General features: G+C 33.6%; 2 protein-coding genes across 2 annotated transcripts; both read right to left on the reverse strand.

The window, feature by feature from the left end:
• Window positions 1–53: 53 nt before the first annotated feature.
• LOC136065827 (gamma-soluble NSF attachment protein-like) lies at window positions 54–1,829 on the reverse strand. The gene is made up of 5 exons (XM_065769544.1): window positions 1,625–1,829; window positions 1,457–1,524; window positions 1,277–1,361; window positions 1,021–1,179; window positions 54–323 (listed from the first exon to the last, which is right to left on the reverse strand). Exons 1-5 carry the CDS (start codon window positions 1,669–1,671, stop codon window positions 182–184), a joined length of 501 nt encoding a protein of 166 aa, XP_065625616.1. The 5' UTR covers window positions 1,672–1,829; the 3' UTR covers window positions 54–181.
• A 2,389-nt stretch (window positions 1,830–4,218) lies between these two features.
• LOC111985796 (transcriptional adapter ADA2) lies at window positions 4,219–16,550 on the reverse strand. Its single transcript, XM_065769543.1, has 12 exons — window positions 16,096–16,550; window positions 15,868–16,028; window positions 14,702–14,767; window positions 14,429–14,554; window positions 13,101–13,176; window positions 11,037–11,097; window positions 10,897–10,952; window positions 9,271–9,372; window positions 8,342–8,564; window positions 5,721–5,931; window positions 4,902–5,210; window positions 4,219–4,600 (listed from the first exon to the last, which is right to left on the reverse strand). The coding sequence occupies exons 1-12, from the start codon at window positions 16,253–16,255 to the stop codon at window positions 4,409–4,411; spliced, it is 1,743 nt and encodes a 580-aa protein (XP_065625615.1). The 5' UTR covers window positions 16,256–16,550; the 3' UTR covers window positions 4,219–4,408.
• Between the last annotated feature and the right edge of the window lie 3,989 nt (window positions 16,551–20,539).

Genomic DNA, 20,539 nt, shown 5'->3' on the forward strand with positions numbered 1-20,539 from the left:
TACCTTTTCAAAAGAGTATTTTTTTATGCAACTTATGACTGTGTGAAGTTAATAGAAAAGAGAACTAAGAAGTATATTGGAGAAGTATGCACTGTTCACTTCTTCCACTTTGTCATATAAATAGATGTTTTACCACAGTTAGACTTTGTATAATGAAATTGAATGCTGATACTATCCAAACTTACTTCTCAAGCTTTATATAAATACATGTGGCAGCACGATATAGATCAAAGGCCATTTGTTCCTTATCATCCTCTTCAAGAATAGAACAAGCATCAGTGTAAAGTTGAATAGCTTCATCAGGCACTGCATCTTCAAGAGCACTGTAATAGAAAGTAATACTTCAGTTGGTTTGCCAAAGACATTCCAAATTGAATGGTCAAACATGGGAAGAAAAAGGGAGGAAAAACACGGACAAGAGGCAATAAGGTCAGTTTTATGATTCTATGCCATATGGAGAAAGGAAGTAGATGAACAAAGAGGGAAATGAAACACAAGAAAAGACACTCACATAGGCATGAATATTCATACAAGTCAGTCTCCATTGGCATAGGCATGCATATATATTAGTAATGAAACTATTTACAAAGTTTTAGCCCACCTTCCTCTTTGTTCTATTGTAAAGAAAATTGAGCATTAAAGAACTTGTAAAATGGCGAAGAGATATGTTAAAAATAGACAAGAAATGAAGTTCCTCACCAAGTTCATAATGGTGGTCTCAAAAATCCAATGGGCACTGATAGGCTCATTATTTCTTTCACATAATATTTGGGTTTCAAAACTATCATCCAAATTGAGCCATCAATGTAAATGGGACAATAGTGAAGATAAATGTTACAATTTCAAAAAATTAATCCATCTCTATTCTTTTCGATCATTCAATCATATTATAACAAGTGAGGAAGGAGGATTCAAACCTCGATTCTCCTCATGAGTATGACTGCCAAATTCTACTCACAATTAATGCAAAACTAAAAAGGCGCAACGAAATCAGTATATATAAAAGTAAATAATATTTACCGGGCACCCTTTGCAAGAGCATCGGACGCGGGTTGTGGTCTGCCGCAGACCATGTAAAGCTCAGAAGCCCTTTTATAGAAATCAGCAACTTCAGTCCAATTGCCTAATTCTTTAGCTAAAGCCGCAGCCGACTCCATATGCTTAGCAGCATCCCAGGGTCTTTACCATAATTATTATTAACTTGTAAAGGACTTAAACAACAACTACTTCATTAAACAACATAAGAAATGAAATACTAAGTACTAAGAGAGGATACGAGGAAAGCATTTCTTGTCCTTTGGAAGCCTTTTCAAATGCAATTTTTGCTTTTTCATGGTTCTTGGCGACCCTATACCCAATAGCTATATACCAAAGCAATAAAAATGTAGAAATCAAAAACAAGAATTTTTATGAGTTTGTATTGAATAGTAGTATAGAGGAGAAAGTTAGGAAGTACCGGCTTGCTCGTATAACTGGGTAGCAGATTTCCAATCGGCACTCCACCTTGTAAGACTCAGTTTTGTTCTGATTATAGAAGAAAATGTTTGAGAATAATAGAGAGAAAAAAAAGTAGCAATGAGAATCAACAATGAAGAAAAAGAGATAAGAAGAAGAAAAGTAATACAGTTTGTCGGCTTTGGCCATCAATTTGTTGGGATCGGAAGAAGCCATGGTGTGTGAGCTATGAACTATGAGGTATGAGCTGATTCCGTGGTTTTAGAGTTTAGACCCAAATGAAATCCCCTGATGCAGAAGCAGTTGCAGTTTGCACTTTCCAGTTTCCAAATTCCAGCCTGTTTGACTCTTTTTCTTTTTTTTTTTTTTTGAGAAATTTATTTATTTGATCTTTAAAGCCTGGAATCAATATAAATTAATTTAATTTCGGCTTATTGGTATCCTCTAGCTCATTATGTGGTTGTTTAAATATATTCGGATATATTATTATCTTTGTTCCAAATTGTTTGGCCTAGTTAGAAGAAGCAAATTATTTAAAGAAATATCATTAACTGCCTTATCTTTTTAAAAAGTTAAAAATTTTCTAAATTACCCTAAACAAATTTATCAACAAATTATTTAAGAAAAAAAAAAACGTTTCTAATATTAGCTCCAACTGCCAAGCAAAAAAAAAAAAAAACCATTTAACATCTTATCAGTATTTACTCTATAGTCATGTAATATATTTAAAACTATATATAAATAATCTTCTAGTGTAGTGTAGTTGGAGGAAAGATCTGTCCTCCCCCTCCTCCCACCAAACCAAAAAAAAAATGGAAGATGAAAAGATTAATTAATTTATAGTTATGTAATATACGTGGATTTTCTAATTTTATATTTTAAAATAAAATATCTCACATCAAATTTGAGCTTGGTAAATTCTAATTTTACTTGACTGTTTTTCAAACGAAACTTAAGTTTGATAAACTTAAGTTCTCTAAAAGGAAATTTACTGAAGTGGAACTTAAGTTTACTAAACTCTAGTGGAATATTTTAATTAAAAATATCAAATTAGACAATACATGTGAATTTACTAAATTTGATTTTCACTTGGAACTCAAGTTCCAAAAGGGTCTACATAATTAAATAACTTCTAGCAAAGACTTATTAATAATTTTTTGTTTTGTTTGCAAAAACAGAATATTTAGCAAAAAACGAACTCCAAACCTCCTCCAACCCATTGCATGATGGTTTAAAAATCATTCACGATCATCTGTATAAAGTGCTCGTTAAGCATCCCATTCTAAAACAATACTTAATTTTTTTTTCTTGGTGCAACTGTTTCACATAGTCAATTTTCAAAATAACTGAAAAAATAAATTGCACCCCATGATTCATTAGATCATTTAGATAAGTGATAAGATATTTGATATCAAATGATCAATAAATAAGAGACATTGCACAAAAATAACCACCTCACCCCACTAACACCCCTAAGATTAGGGGTAGAATGTTTTTTTTTTTTTTTTTTTTGAAGACAAAGGGGTAGAATGTTGATATGGTTATTTTGCATACATATCTCTCAATTATTAAATTTTGATATGATTGACATGATTTTATTTAAGAGTAATACTACAATCACAAACTATTTTACAACATTTTTACAAACTATTTATGTGACAAATTTTTATTAAATCTAATATGTGTCTACCACTAATTACATTTATATTTACCAATAGTTATTTGAAAATTACAAAAGTTACATCAGCAATTTGTAAAAATGTTGTAAATTAGTTTATATTTGATATCAAATGATCAATAAATGAGAGAAATTGCACAAAAATAACCACCCCACCCCCGCTAACACCCCTAAGATGAGGGGTAGAATGTTTTTTTTTTTTTTTTTTTTTTTTTTTTTTTTTGAGACAAAGGGGTAGAACTAGAATGTTGATATGGTTATTTTGCATACATATCTCTCAATTATTAAATTTTGATATGACTAAGATGATTTTATTTAAGAGTAATGCTATAGTCACAAACTATTTTACAACGTTTTTACAAACTATTAATGTGACAAATTTTTATTAGTTCTAATATGAGTCCATCATTAATCACATTTATATTTACCAATAATTATTTGAAAATTACAAAAGCTACATCAGAATTTGTAAAGATGTTGTAAATTAGTTTGAATTTGTAGCATTACTCATTATTTAATACTAAATATTTTTTCCATAATTAGGGTTTATTTTTTATTTTTTATTTTTTGAAATTAATAAATACTAAATATTTATCGCTTTAATAGCATTCACACATCACACTCACACACCAGCCTCAATGGAGTTCTTGAAATTTTACCTTTCCTATTTTAACTAACTTATTATTCAAATGCATGACTTCAAACTCTTTATATATATATATATAATATATTTATTTAATACTAAATACTTTTTCCATATTCAAGGATTATTTATTTATTTATTTATTGAAATGAATATATATAAATATTTTTATTATATATATATATATATATATATTTTCTCTACTCAATCATAAATAATTAACATTTTTTGCTTACTTTTAGTACTTTTTTAAATGGAATCTCATTTTGTTTTAGTGCACTCTTTCGCTTCGTAACTTATAAGGCAGAAAGTGAAAGAAGTTCTCTTCGATGTGAGACAGCAAAAAAAAAGCCAAAGGCTACAAGGACACCCTTGGCCTGAAGCTAAAAATGCCCCCACAGGGGGGATGGGGCGGGGGGGTTGGGTGGAATTCATCTGTGAATTGACAAATCAAATCCGACTTTAACTATAAATAATTGGCCCAGAAAAAGTAGGAGCACTATTATTGCCTACTAGAAAAAAAAAAAAAAAAAAAAAAAAAAAAAATCCTAGAAGATGCACGAAAACTAATAATTTTCCTATTAATAATAACTGTACAAGTTTCTATACAAAGATGGAGATGGGATATGTCATCAAGCTTGCACAATCCCCTTTTTCACAACCATATCATATACTCTATCAACTTTGCTTGGTTCTACCTTGAACAGGCCATGGGCATCAGACCTGTTTGTGACATTGCCCTTCAAAATTTCTACTGATATGATCTGCAGCATGTTGAGGTAATGCGCAGGTAGTATTCTAATCTCACCACAAAGCTGTTTTTCCTGCAAGTAAGCAACATAACTAGATCATAATCAAAATCTCAAGTTATATTTGGAAGATACAAACTTCAGCCACCTAATTATGCACAATTTGCTATATAATCATTTGAGCTTTCTTTCTCTTCAAACATGGATCGGATGCACTAGTTTGGGCAGTCATTTGCTAAGTTGGACCTACAAACTATGACAATGTTGACTTGCATTATAGAGATTAACTATCTGATTAGTAAAAATATCAGAACCAGGGTAAACAAGGAGCCATCTTTCCATGATAAAGCAAAGAAATTGGGAACAGGATTCTTACAGTTTCAGAGAGTAAATCAGCCCCGACAAATCCAGTGATGTCCCACTTGTCTAGATCACTCGATATAGCTTGCATTGCTGAAGATGAATCCTTGTCACTGAGCTCTAAACCTGTGGAACCCTTGACAACTCCCTGAGGACTAGCATCAAATTCTCCTTTGAGTTGAGTTGGTCTTTGCAACACTTTACCACTGGGACCCTGTGCACTTTCTTTAATTCCATGTTCACTTTCTTCTGCTTCCATCTTCCTCTTTTGTTCAAGAAATCTATTTGCCTCGGCAGCTGTTCGACAGCCTGCAGCTCGAGCTTCCTGCATAATTATTTTTACATGATTGTAAAGGCTCTTAGTAAGCTTTAGTCAAGTACTAGTCAGACTTCTTCAGCCTTTGGTAGACATGAATGTTAGAGCTTGGCAAAAAGTGACAGGAGAGTGTAGATCACAAACCCAGTTATTCATGAATTTCAAATAAATAGCATTTCTAATGCTCTTAGCTCAAGGTATGTTTTAGGTTCAAATTTTCCAGACACTAATGAGCTCTAACTCAAATGACACTTCTCCTCAACAAGAATGGATAGAGGGTGAGGTCATGGTTTCAAAACCCAATGGACACCTATGTGGATATGTAACTTACCAACAAAAAGAAAAATCTTCCAAAAAAACAAAACAAGTAAAAAGGGGGAAAATAAAAAATAAAAAACCTTAATTGTATCTCGCATGGTTTGTTTCTCTTACCAAACTAAAGTAACTGACAGTAATATCAACAGATAAGATCAAGTGAAAAAAGCATATAGAGGTTCAAGTTCGGGGGCTGCATCACACCTGAAGATCTTGTATTCTTTTGACAATCTGCTGTTCCTCAATAATATTCTTGAGCAATTCATCATGCTCTTCTTTCGAGTGGAACCGCATGAAGACCTTGTAGCGCTGACATATCTCTCTCTCTTTAGGTAAGAGGCTCTTCTCCAAAGGGTCAGGATAAAGTAAATTTCGTTCCAATATGAAATCCTTCCTGCGTTTTCTCTCATCAAGCCTGTAAAAAAGTCCAAATACATTTGAATGGGTTATTGGTCAACTAGGGCAACCGACACAATCAGGCATCTCAAAACATTGATAACAAAGGAGTCTTAAATAAGAATGACATTTTTTCCATCTGAATGGCAAGGCTTGCTAACTAGCAGCTCAGGATCACTAAAAAGGATCTCAGCCCACTCACCTTCTTAGGGATCACCTGAAGATAAATTAGTCCAGAAGTAGAAAGGGAAGGTAAATTTCACTTGTTACGAGTAGTGACAGAAAAGAGAGCTTTGTATAGGTTGGGTTATGCTGGGTGTTGATGTTTAACTTATTACTACAAGGGAAATGTTAACCAAGCATTGGTTTAGGAACTATTTTTAGAAATATTTTATTGGGAGAATGATAAAACAATAAATGTTGTTGACAGCTTTTTATATTTTCCATGAAAGTGGTGTCAAAACTTTCCTATTATGGTTTATTAACAATTACCCAAAGGGTGTGTTCGTTTGGAGGTGAAATAAAGTAGATGGAAAATTTTAGAGAGAAAATGAGAAGGAAAACATTTTTAGAGTGTGTTTGGTTGAGTGGGAAGGAAGGAAAATAAATGGTGGGACCCAGGTGTTTTCTCCCCGAGCTCACCAAACAGTTTTCTCCCCAAAATGGAGAGAAAACTGAGGGGAGAAAATGGAGTTGCTTAATGGACAAAAATGCCCATCTCTAGTTCCTTTCTTTTTATTATTATTATTTTTTTGTGCTGGGCACGTTGCTCTTTTTTTTTTTTTTTTTTTTTTTTTTTCCTGGACGTTGCATTTTTTTTTTTTCATTTTTTGATTTCCTAGGCTGTGGGTGGGCACGTTATCTTTTCTTTTTTTTTTCTTTTTTTCTCTAGGCTATGGGTGTCATAATTGTTTTGTTATTTTTTTTATTTTGTTTAACTAGACATGATTTTATTTATTTATTTATTTATTTTGGCTATTTCTCACTTTTTTGTTTTAATTGGCCATCATTTTTTAACAAGGGTGTATGAGTAAATTTATACAAACTCACTTTTTCATCCCTCCACTTTTCCACTCCCAACCAAACAAAAAAGAAAGAAATTAAAATCTTTTCTATCCTTCTACTTTTCCATCCTCCTATTATTTTCTATCTTCCCACTTTTCCACCCTCCAACCAAACGGATCCTAAGAGCATCCGTTAACATGACCCTTACTAAAAATATGGGGTAGGTTTAATATGTGCAGAATAAAAACTCTCATTGCCACGGATGAGTTTTTATTATGCTACGAGTTTGTCTGAGGTATAGACAGCAATAACAAAGGTGCAACATGTCTACATGTCTACTGCCCAATGGGCAAAATGTGTTATACCAAATGTTCCAAATAAGCCATAACATATTTTAATATTTCATTAAAGCTGGAAAATCTAAATGTTATAACAATAATGAGATATTGAACATGCGTGGGTATTATAATTGACTTAGGCTCTGTGCCAGAAACTGTAGTTCTCAGGTTCAACAATTTCAAGCTGCTAATGCATTTGATTTGCTGGTAATTACATGCATCACATAATAGGGGAATATGGATATATGTTTTGTCATGGAATGTTTTGCTTACTAGACAATATACTTGCTGCAGCAGACAACAATATGCACCAAAATAAACAATCATTGTCAACTACCAGAGAGCATAAAACATGTGAAAACATGGACATATCTAATAAATAAATGAGTGGTAACATAAACTGAAATTTTTTGCCCTGTATACTTGGGTACTTTTTGCCTTTGTTCATTGATAAAGTTTCATTACTTAAAGAAATAAAAATATTAAAATTGAAAATGTTTTGAATGAACTCTAATTTGATGGCCCTTACACAAATATTTAATTAATCAATCTTGAACATGTAGCTTAGATTGCATATGAGCTCTAACTCTACGAGCAAGGTGAAGGTTGAGATCATGAGTTTGAGACTCATCAGGGGCACAAATATAGCTCAGATTCTGGTAGGAAGGTCAAACTCAACCCATACTTGATGTAAGATTAAAGAAATCAATCTTAAACATTTAATACCCAGCTTAGTTTGACTCATTATCAGCACTGTCAACAAGACGGTTGAATCTCAATAAATGGACATCTAGCCCAAGGAAAGAAGAAACAACATACTATTGTGAGATTACAGGTTGCTCTTAAAGGACCATTCATGGATCAAGAGCAATGCCTCAAATCGTTTCATGAGCTAGATTATAGAAATTCCGTTTGAACTTAATGGCAGATTAATCATATTGTTTTTTTTTCTTTTTCTACCTTATTGATTGATAAATGCTGGCTATCTATCAGCCTTGTCTATACAATTGCTTTTCTATTTTTCTTTTTTCTTTTTTTTTTTTGGTTTCACAAAAACTGCACACATTCAAGTAAAAACATGGTTACCTTTTTGAGTAGATACGCAACACTCGCAATTTCAATTCGTGATCAGCAGCAGAGTCATTATTCTTGAATTCCATATCCGCCAATATCTGCTCTGCATCATTATCATATTCAATCTCAAACTCCTGCCTCTTGAAGTTATAGCCACTCAACTCTGTCATAGAAGGTCCCTCATCCCCTGGAACCCTAGGCTTTTTCTCACCAATGCTCCTGTCTGACTGAAATTCTGCAAAATTATTAAGAAGAAAAAAAATGTATTAAGCGTAGCTTGCAAAAATGAAATATTTATGTTCTCTTCACCAACTCATCTCCTGATAAACAAACACACACACACACACACATACACACACACACACTCTCTCTCTCTCTCTCCCCCTCCCACCCCCAAGTTTTGGATATGCAATCTGTATACATATCAACCTAAAAATATTAGTTTAGTTTAGTGTTTTATTTATTTATTATTATTATATTTTTATTATAACTGAATGTAATTCAACAAAAGAGGTCAAGCCTTGGTGCAATGACAACTGCCTTCCACCAAAAGCGATAGGTTGCAGGTTCAAATCTAGGAATTAGCCTCCAACATATTGGGGGTAAGGCTACGTATCATGACCTCTCCTAGACCCCGCAAAAGCGAGCTTCGTGCATTGTGCACAACCTAATGTGATTCAACAAAACCTTTATTCAAGATGAACCCTCAACTTTTCTCATTGTAGATGAGCAAAGAAGTTCTTTGGCTGATCATTTTATTGAGTATCCACATACTTGAATAATGTCTCCAGCAACCAAATTACTTCTACATATCAACTTTTTACAGGAATGCCATTTAAATGGAAGGTGCCAAATAAATTAAGTATTACAAGAATTTCCAACAAGCAGAAAGCAGTATGCAAGCAATGATTGCAACTAATAGTAAAATACAGAAAGCCTACCTTCCATTTTAATTCCATCCTTGATCTGGGAGTTGTTGGAAGCCTTCTTTATCACACTAGAGAATGTGTTGCCACTACTTGAACCCAAACCTTTGCCTGTTTCTGTGCCAAATATGTTCATACTTTTGTCAATCATAACTCCAAAAACATTAAAAAAAAAATTAAAAGAAGAAGAAGAAGTAACTAAGGGCAAGTATGAATGTACAGATTACCTAATTTTCTAAACTGCCACAAGTTTATTAGTAATATAGATGTGAGGGGTAAATCAATCAAAATGTATTAGAAAATTTACATAAATAATGGGTGAAACTTAGGTACCATTCCTTAGATGTTGTACCTTATGTTACCATATTAAATTAAACCGTGTGATTGTAATGACCAATAAGTCATGTGGTTGAATTAAATTATTTTTGGGAAACATTACACATTTGAACTGCATTGGTCAATGCAAACATGTAGTTGAATTTTATTGTGGAAACTAAGATACAGCACCCAAGGAATTGTACCTAAACTCTATCCATAAATAATATGTATTTTGTTAGGGTACTTTAATTAGTTTTTATACATTCCTATAGATATTTATCCTCAGACTTCAAATCAAAAAAGACAATGAAAGAACATTGACAAAAAATAAAATTCAATAAGCCCCCAACAGATTTTTTCAGTGTTCTTTAAATCTACCTGTAGCTTTCCTTTGAGTATGCTTCAAATCCTCATTTTTGCTAACAGAATTCTATCTCCAACAGCAGCATCTTCTAAATAAAATTCATCAAATTTACAGCCTTTTCCTTCTCTCTCTCTATCTCTCTCTCTTTATATATATATATATATGCACATATATTTAGTGCAGCTCTTTATTTATAGGGTATGAGGTAGTAGAGCTTGATTTCTCAGCCAATCAGATTCTGTTTGTGACCTAATTAACCTTTTCCCCCACCAATCAGATTGTGTTTATCCTTATCTAGATGACCCTCTCATCCATTAACTTTATTTTCTTATAAACTAGCACTTGCTGCCAACAGAAAATCACTTCATCCAGAACAATATTCTCAGTTCCCATGTCCTCTAAGAGTATATCAACAAGTGACCTTTGTCTCCTGAACATATCTGGAACTTATGGGACCCAAAATGGACATATTTTTTTGCTTAAAAATCTCCAGCAACGGGCTTGGAACTAGGCCCATATTTTAAATGGAACCAGGGCATATCTTTGGACCTTTCAAGGCTCCTTTTTAATGCCCAATGCTGCCTTGTTAAACCATTTACACTCCAGGCCCTTAGCTTTAAACTTTATCTTTAATTTTTGAAGGCTTATTTGGGCTGTTTTAAGACTAGTGGACTTATTCCAGAAATTACAATTTAGCTGCCAATAATCAGCTACAACAAATCTGAACCTCCTTCCGGATCCCTCAGATCAAACAAGACCACCAATCCTATCAGCTGTAATTGTATAGACCACATCCATCAACCAGATCTCGAATTTCCTCAACTTAATTCCTTTTCATTTGAGCAATGAAACACAGCTATTAATTTCATTATTGTGTATGAGTTAATTTTGGGACAGCCAATCAGGCACAAAAGAAAAATCATGATAAACAGCAACCCTCAAGATATTGACTACTCTACCTGATGTTAAGCTAGATGAGGATTGCCAAGCTGGACCTTCTTTTAATTCGTCAGATCTGATGAAACAAGACACGAATTAGCAAATTAGAATCACAAAGCTAAATTGAAACATAACTATAGAGTTATGAAGGCAATAATACCTGACTCTAGCTGAGAATGAAGACTCTTCTTTCAGCGTAAGCTCCCCAACATTAGGAATTTCTGTGGCAAATAAAAGAAAAAGTCGACGGCCATAACACACCTATTTTTTTGATAAGTAATAAATTCTATTGAACCCAAAAAAATTAAGTGCACAGGTAGTATACTAAATGAATATCACATCTAAGCTTTGCCAGTACAAATATCAATAAATTCTAACAAGTTTGAGAAAGAGAAGATTAATAACACACATAATAATACTTTGTATCTTATAATTCCCAAGAAAAGAGGAATTATAAGAGTAAAATTCACACAACTCCTTAGAAACAAAATAATAAAATAAAATAAAAAGGTATGTTTTTGAAGTAACACTTAAATTGAGCAACAGAAATATGACAGTACTAGCAAAACACATATCCTACTTAAGCATGCACAGAACTGCAAAAAAAAAAATTCTTAAATAATTATATAATATTGTTGAAAAATGAAAGCCACCATAGGATTCATAGTAATATAATACCCCAAAAAAAGGCTTTTTTGGGATAAGTAATATACTTTTATTGAAAAAAAATGAAGCTACCTTATCCATACAGAACATATGCATAATATAGCCAAAATAATTACACACAAAAATAGGGATTACATACAGAAAGAAAGGACACCAATGAAATCAACAACATTGTCAAAATTATTAGGTCCTAAGACACCAGACCATTCAAACAAAGTCCTAATAGAGGATGACTTCAGTTAGACCACCAAGACATTTGTGCCTTCAAATGTACGATGATTCCTCTCTCTCTCTCTCTCTCTCTCTCCCCACAATATCCACACAACAAGCATACTGGGGTTAAATTCCAAATAAACGAGTATTTACCAAACCGATTCCTCCAACCTCTGCAACAACTTTCCTCAGGATCACCCGATGGACACCAAACATAAAGAAGACAAAATCCCACAGATCATGTGCAACAACAGGTGGTTCACAATCTCCCCATTTCTCCTACATATACAGCACCAATTAAACATGCTATAGCTCTCTTCATAAGATTATAACATCTTAGGATTTTTATCCAAGCCGTTGTTCATACAAAGAATGCAACCCTTTTTGGAGCTTTAGCCTTTAGCACACCAAATGCTTTTCCAAGGTAAAACTGCATTAGTGGAGCCTTGCAAAACCTCATAGTATGAGCAAACATTAAATCTACCATTTCCATTCAGACTCCAACTCAATATATTAGGGCCCTCTACTTGGCATGTTGGAATGCAAAGCCTCCATCAATGAATCCACTTCTAACTCTTAATCATTGATGTCTAATAAATCTAATATTGATCCTCCCAAACTCATATTTTCTTTCTACAGTAATTGAATAGCCTCCTTCAACAGACTCACCAAAGTTTTAACCTCATGGTGACCCAGATATGTCACTGGTTCAAACATCAACCGAGCTCTGAATTGGGAAGGTGGCTATTGCTTCTTGCCTCTGTCTTGTCCTCTCTAATAACCAATGATAGCTGAGAAACCATTGGCAAGGCTTTCGCTTCTTCCACACCTAAAGCCTGTTCCTCTGTTTCAAGAGAATTCTCAAGCAAGTCATCTGTTGACCCAATCCCCTTACTCACTTCACTACATGGACCCAGGACAATCCAGTCATAAGCCCCCAGCATGAGAGCTGAGAAACCATCAGCAAAGCTTTCACTTCCTCCACACCTAAAGCACATTCCTCTGTTTCAAGAGAATTCTCGAGCAAGCTATCCGTTGACCCAATCCCCTTACTTCACTACTTGGACCCAGGTCAATCTGGTCATAAGCCCCCAACATGGGATTCTTATCTTTGGGATCAGGCTCATTGGGCCTGAGCATGTTCAACTGGGGATTTGAAACCTTTTTAATGGTTCAGTTGAGAATGTGCTTTGCATTAGCTATCTAAAGCACTTCAGTTGTGGAGCTTTGTGCTTTAAGCATTATTTACCAACACTAATTCAAAATAGTCAAATCTCATCATGCAAAATCACTAAAATAAGTGCTACAAGTCAGCAATAGACAATGGAATAATAGGCAAACTAACCTTTCTTGACTTCACCATGCCCTCTAGACATAGCAAGGAGCTCCTCCCTGCTCTTTCCCATAACATGCGACATATCCTAGGTACATAAATTACAACTTTTTAGCATATTAATTTTTATGCACATGTAGGTATGTATGTATGCACATATTTACGTAGATACATATGTATGTATGTCGTGTTCATATGCATGCATATATCAAAACTTGCTTACCGGGAGAGGAAAGCATGGAGAATTCATGTACACAGCATTATAGTGGTCAATACATTGTGATCTTCTTTTTGTTCCAACATGTTCAGAAACTTCAGTCCAGTTACCAAATCCATACATTTCAATTCCCTAAAAATAATACACATTAACCACCCAAACATCAAGGGCAATGACATTGTAGATTCATGAAAGATTATTAGCAGCATTTACCAAAACAACTAAATAAAACATAAAATTGTTTCAGTGATACGTGAACTTGGTATGTAAACAAATTACCTCCAGAAGTAACATCTCTTCGTCTACATTCCAGTCCGAACACAAAAGTGGGAAAGCGAGATTGTCCTGCCAAGCAAAATGTTTTTCCCCCCTTAAACAAGATATACATGAATAATAACAGAGGCAGTATGGTATTTCCAGTTTCATTTCATAGTGAACCAAAACATAAAACACATTTATAGTCCATCTCCTAATCATTCTATTAGTCCAAATTAGCTCCTATTTGCACTCCAAAAAAGATTTGCACACTCATGTTTAAAATGAAGAAAGGAAATGGCGTTATTCTTTAGACTGGAATTTAAGATACTCCAAGAGAAAGAAATTTATCCTTTGCAGCACTATTGCTTCATTGGGGGCAAAATTCACCGATAAGTCAAATGCTGCGTTAGATTTTCTTGAAAGCCTAACCAACCACCATTCCCAACCGTAAAATCGAGGACCACTTCTTTTTTCCAGTTCTTTACCCAGTATGGTTTTAAAAACTATTTTAACTTCTCACAGTTGCATTGCATTATTTCTAATAAAATTTGCATCTTGCCACTAATCAATCTCAACATTCTCATTTCATCTATAAGTATAAATACTGAGAAAACAAAAGTAAAACCAAAAATTTCATTATTAAAAGAATAACAAGAAAATTTATCAAAACTTTACGCAATTAGTTGGAAAAGTAGCAAAATAAAGATGACATAAAATTATCCTTCATGAAAGAAAGGAATTTAATACATATCATTCCAACCAAAGAAGCATGAACATGGACACTGACGCGGAATGCACATATTTACGTAGATACATATGTATGTATGTCGTGTTCATATGCATGCATATATCAAAACTTGCTTACCGGGAGAGGAAAGCATGGAGAATTCATGTACACAGCATTATAGTGGTCAATACATTGTGATCTTCTTTTTGTTCCAACATGTTCAGAAACTTCAGTCCAGTTACCAAATCCATACATTTCAATTCCCTAAAAATAATACACATTAACCACCCAAACATCAAGGGCAATGACATTGTAGATTCATGAAAGATTATTAGCAGCATTTACCAAAACAACTAAATAAAACATAAAATTGTTTCAGTGATACGTGAACTTGGTATGTAAACAAATTACCTCCAGAAGTAACATCTCTTCGTCTACATTCCAGTCCGAACACAAAAGTGGGAAAGCGAGATTGTCCTGCCAAGCAAAATGTTTTTCCCCCCTTAAACAAGATATACATGAATAATAACAGAGGCAGTATGGTATTTCCAGTTTCATTTCATAGTGAACCAAAACATAAAACACATTTATAGTCCATCTCCTAATCATTCTATTAGTCCAAATTAGCTCCTATTTGCACTCCAAAAAAGATTTGCACACTCATGTTTAAAATGAAGAAAGGAAATGGTGTTATTCTTTAGACTGGAATTTAAGATACTCCAAGAGAAAGAAATTTATCCTTTACAGCACTATTGCTTCATTGGGGGCAAAATTCACCGATAAGTCAAATGCTGCGTTATATTTTCTTGAAAGCATAACCAACCACCATTCCCAACCGTAAAATCAAGGACCACTTCCTTTTTCCAGTTCTTTACCCAGTATGGTTTTAAAAACTATTTTAACTTCTCACAGTTGCATTGCATTATTTCTAATAAAATTTGTATCTTGCCACTGATCAATCTCAACATTCTCATTTCATCTATAAGTATAACTACTGAGAAAACAAAAGTAAAACCAAAAATTTCATTATTAAAAGAATAACAAGAAAATTTATCAAAACTTTACGCAATTAGTTGGAAAAGTAGCAAAATAAAGATGACATAAAATTATCCTTCATGAAAGAAAGGAATTTAATACATATCATTCCAACCAAAGAAGCATGAACATGGACACTGACGCGGACACAACATGGTACAAGACATGGCAACATGGCAAGTCTTAAAAAATTGGGAAACGACAACATGGAACATTAAAATTTTTTTAAACATATCTAAAATAAAAGAATCCATTTTCTTCCCCCTAACAGAAATGCAAGAGTGTACTTGGCATGTCCTACACAGTCACATGTCGAACATGGACACCCCCGAAATTTTGGAATGTCTAAGCTTCTTAGGCTCCAACTAACACCATATTACACAAACTCGAAAACTTATATAGCAAACAATCATTGAATTTAAAAATAAGAAAAGCGTATTGAAAGTTGTAGTTGGCTAAGGATTACATTACAAATACAAAGCATATATATATAGAAAGAGCAATGTGTATAGATACAATAAAATGAAAAATTAAGTACTGACCATAACCCTATAAGGGTGGTTGCTCTTGTGGGGTGTAACCTCAGCTCCAACAGAGAAGCACTCAATACAGAGGTCAAAATCAGGGCACATTACACACTTTATACGAATTTTCCCTGATATATCTTTGTTGCAATAATTACAATGGTACAATGCCAGTTTCCCTTCAAAAAATAAAATAAAAAGTCAGTTTGTTAGTTATTTAGTAGTGAATGAATCAAAATTAGTTACCTGTGGGCGTAGCAGTTTCTGTGGTTTCTGCGTTGGAAGCAGAGGCAGCGTTGGAAGTATTAGAAGTAGTAGTAGTAGTAATAGTAGTTGGTCTCTTTCTCTTGGACCTTTGGTTCGGATCCTCTTCAGACAAATGCGACACCGCCCGAGACCGACCCATCGCTCCGATTCACCGAAGAACAAAAAGCCCTAGAAATTTTGAAAAAAAAAATAAGAAGGAGCTGTTTGGTTTGAAATTGGAATTGAAATCCTGGTTTGAAATTAAAGGAGGAGTCACTTATTTATGGGCTATAAATAAATAAATAAAAAACCAGTTTTCGATATCGCACCACGGTGCTAACGGTACTCTAAACTTCGAGATCGGAAAAACTAAAGCCTGAGGCTCCAGGTAAGGGAGTGCACAAAGCGATGTCGTTTGTTTCGTGAGGGAACTATTTTGGCTCCGAATTTTTATAGATGCAACATTTTCATTTTCACAACCTAATATACTTTTAAGTTTCAACTACCTAATAACTAAATTTTGGTTTTTTTTTTTTTTATATAAATTGAATTGTCTCCTTTTAATGGCTGAGACAACGATTTGTAAAATCAATGTAGTAATTGTAATATATATCATTAAAAAGATGTCTATATCATTATTTTGTTACACATAGATAAGGAAATTAAATAAAGCTGACAGAATGACAAATAAAACTTATTTTTGAAATTTTAGGAATCACTAGCATTTACTTAAAACTTCAACTTTCAGGCCTAAAAATGTTTAATAGATAAATTTTAGGAACTAATGGTCCATTTAGGAACAACTTATTTAACTAAAACTAAAATATTTTTATTGAAAGTATTGTAAATAAAGTTAAAAGGTAATTGAAATAATATAATAAAATTCATAAATAGTACTAAAAATGTAATGAAACCCATGAATAATAAGAAAAATAAGTTAAATAGTAAAAAAAACTAGCTTTTTAAATTAATGTCAAACACACACTAACAATGAATTTTACCTAAATATTATACCAGAACTCATTACAATTCAAACAATAATATTATGAAAATGTTATAGTTTAAAAAAAAAAAAATAGAAGGCGACTCTTTAGCATTTCATAACAAAATCAATTTTGTTTCGTATATTTCATAATAAAAAATTTTATTTTCTAAATTCAATAGTACACAAAATGTCATGTTATTTCTACTTACAAAATTTCATCTCATAACATTATTCTGGATAGAGACAAATGATTTAAATAAATAAATAAATTGTGCAGACTTTTTGACGGATGTTACATTTTAGTCGGATAATCTAATTTGTCAGATCATTGTAATATATATGGAATTTGCTTTTGGGATTAATTTGGAGTTGTCTCTGATGTTTCTTCCACCTTATTGACTTTGTACATTTGCACCTTGTTAAATTCTTATTTCTTATATTTGCACCTTGTTCAATAGTATACTAAAGTTTTTTTTTTTTCTTTTTTAAGTGTAGTAATTTTTCATTCATCACAATTTGGGATTTACAAGTTTTCCTACTAATATTAGGAATTTTATTTCCAAATAACATTAAATATTAAAAAAATTTGTTAGTTGACACGTTTCAAAACAATGTTGAAAACTAGCATCTCGAGTGTCTAAAACTCGAGTTCCAAGATAAAAATCGAGTTTTTAAGTCTCGATTTGTGTGGATCAAATGTTGGAAATCGAGTTTTTGAGACTCGAGTTTGGAAATCGAGTCTTAAAAACTCGATTTTTACTTCGGTTTTGGTTTTTGGATCTCGAGTCTTAGAGACTCGAGATGCTAGTTTCCTACTTTCTTTATTACCCATCTTAACTTACTATATTCTCCCTCTATACTGTGCTATTCTGCACATTACCCCTAATATTAGGCATTAATGTATTTATAGAAGACTAATTTTAATCTCATTGGCCCACATGACTCAAAATAATTGGCTAGTTTATTCAACATGTACTATATGAATTAAACCATGTGTTAAATGATTTACATGTGCACAATTCCTAACAAACTTATCTTTATCTCAACTAAATAACTAATTAACCAACTAACTAAAGGGAATACAACAATTATTAGGAGATTACAAGGCATATGGTATAATTTGGGGTTCTTAACATTTCCCTCCCTTTTAAAACACCTTGTTCACAAGGTGTTGTTGTGAAGTAGCACTTCATCAAAGGAGATCTTCCAATAGACCAATACCTTAGTGACATTTTAATCACCAAGTTCATGCACTTCTCTTTGACATACAGTCTTGTGCTCATGAAGGTTCCTTCTTTGTAGACCTCCAAACTTTGCTCAAATTACTGAGCCTTCTATGTTTTTCAATCTTCAAGATCTCATTGGTTCTTTGGACCTTGGAATGTTCTTGGATCCTTATGACATCATTTGATTTTAGAACCATTAGAATTATTGGCGCTTGCATCTTTGATTCTTGGATCAACGACACTTGAATTGCAAATTCTTAAATTGTGAACTCTTGAGTGGAAGTCTCCATTGGTGTATCAAGAATTGGTTCTTAGTCCTCTGGCATGAAATTCGCAAACCCTTGCTATCACGCCCCAAACCCAAAAGGGTTCAAAGTATGAGAAAACCATTGTTATTAATTCCGTTCCGTTCCGGCCGGAATGGACGGAATTTTTCGTTCCGGTATGCAAACCGGTACTGGAATGACCTACGTTCCACCTCGGCTCAAATTTCGGGCCGTTTCGGGTCATTCCGGCCATTCCGGCAGATTCCGGTCAATTCCGGCTGAAATGGGAATTTCCGCCGGTACAAGATTTTGCCTGTTATAAAATATAAAAAAAAAAAAAAAAAAAAAAAAATCCAGAAACTGCAAAACGACGCCATTTTGGACAGAACTAAAAAAACTTAAAAACCTAATCTTATGGTCCTCCACTCTTCGGGTCTTCATTTGTTGTTCTTCACTTCTCTGATTTCTTTTCTTTCACTCTCAAGCTCTCTCTCACTCACTGCCGTCACTGCTCACTGCTCACTGTGCAGTGTGCTCTCAGCTTCGATCTATCACTCTCTTGTGCTATGATTTCTGCTCCTAGGCCCTAGCTTCTTCTCTTGACTCTTTCACTCTTTCTCTACTTCAGCCAAAGCAGGTATTCTTTCTCTACTCTCACTCTCTCGGATTTTTTAAGATTTTTTTTCTTGTGATTTGTTAACTGTTAAGAATCTTAAGATTAAGTGTTAGGAGCTGAAGATATGTGTGATTATGTGTTAATTTTCTCTCGGATTGTCATATTTTTTTTTTCTTATGATTTTTTTTGTGGTTAAGATTTAAGAACTTAGTGTTTTTGGTTTTAACTCTTTTGAGTGGATTTATGACAATGAAATGTTGTGTAAGAAACCCAGAAATTTTCGGATTGTCATAGTTTACTATTCAATGAAATGTTGTGTTTTACTAAAACACAACATTTCATTGAACAGTAAACTATGACAATCCGAAAATTTCTGGGTTTTTTTCTTATGATTTCTAAGTTTTGTGGTTAAGATTAAGACGTTAGAGTTAAGAATTTAAGATATGTGATTTGTTTGTTCATCCATTTCATGCAAATTAAATTAAATTTTAGCTACAGCATTTGATTGAATTTCATTTCATTTTCATTGAACAGTAAACTATGGTTGATCATCATTTTCATCATAGTTCAGCTGGTACTTCTTCTGCTTCTGTGGCCTCTGCCCCTGCAAGATCAGAGGATCCCGCATGGGCTCATGCCCGTGCAGTGCCTAATGCGAAAAATAATACTATTTGTTTGCATTGTAATAAGTTGATTAAAGGGGGTGGTATTACTAGACTTAAGTATCATCTTGCTGGGATTAGGGGTCAAGTTGAACCATGTAAAGTTGTTTCATCTGATATTAGGTTTCAAATGAAACAAATGATTGAAGACTTGAAAAAATCTAAACAAACTAAAAAGAGGATTCAATCAGAAATTGGGAACCCATATGGTGATCCATTTGATGTTGATGATGATGAGGAGGAGGAGGATGAGGATGAGGTTAGGGTTGTTGAAAAGACTCAAAAGACTCCGCCTCAAACATTAGGTAAAAGAAAATCTAGGGGAAAGGATGTTGACACTGATATAGGTCAAATAAGAGCAAAGAAGAAAATTAAGAGTTATTTTGCTCCTAGAACAACCCCCGGTGCTCAACCCTCTATAAGAAGTGCTTTGGCTACAAAAGCAATGATTGATAATGCAAAAATGAGTGTGGCAAGATGGTGGTATCATTCTAATGTACCATTTTATGCATCTCAGTCACCCTATTATCAACCTATGGTAGATTCCATTGCTGCTATTGGGCCGGGATTTAAGGGGCCTTCTTTTTATGAGTTGAGGGGACCTCTTTTGAAAAATGCTGTGCATGAAGTTAATGATTTTTTGTTAGATATAAAAAATGATTGGAAAGTATATGGCTGTTCAGTAATGT

Source organism: Quercus suber, unplaced genomic scaffold (genome assembly GCF_002906115.3).
Source record: "Quercus suber isolate HL8 unplaced genomic scaffold, Cork oak 2.0 scaffold_1199, whole genome shotgun sequence".
In the NCBI taxonomy this organism is placed as follows: Eukaryota; Viridiplantae; Streptophyta; class Magnoliopsida; order Fagales; family Fagaceae; genus Quercus; species Quercus suber.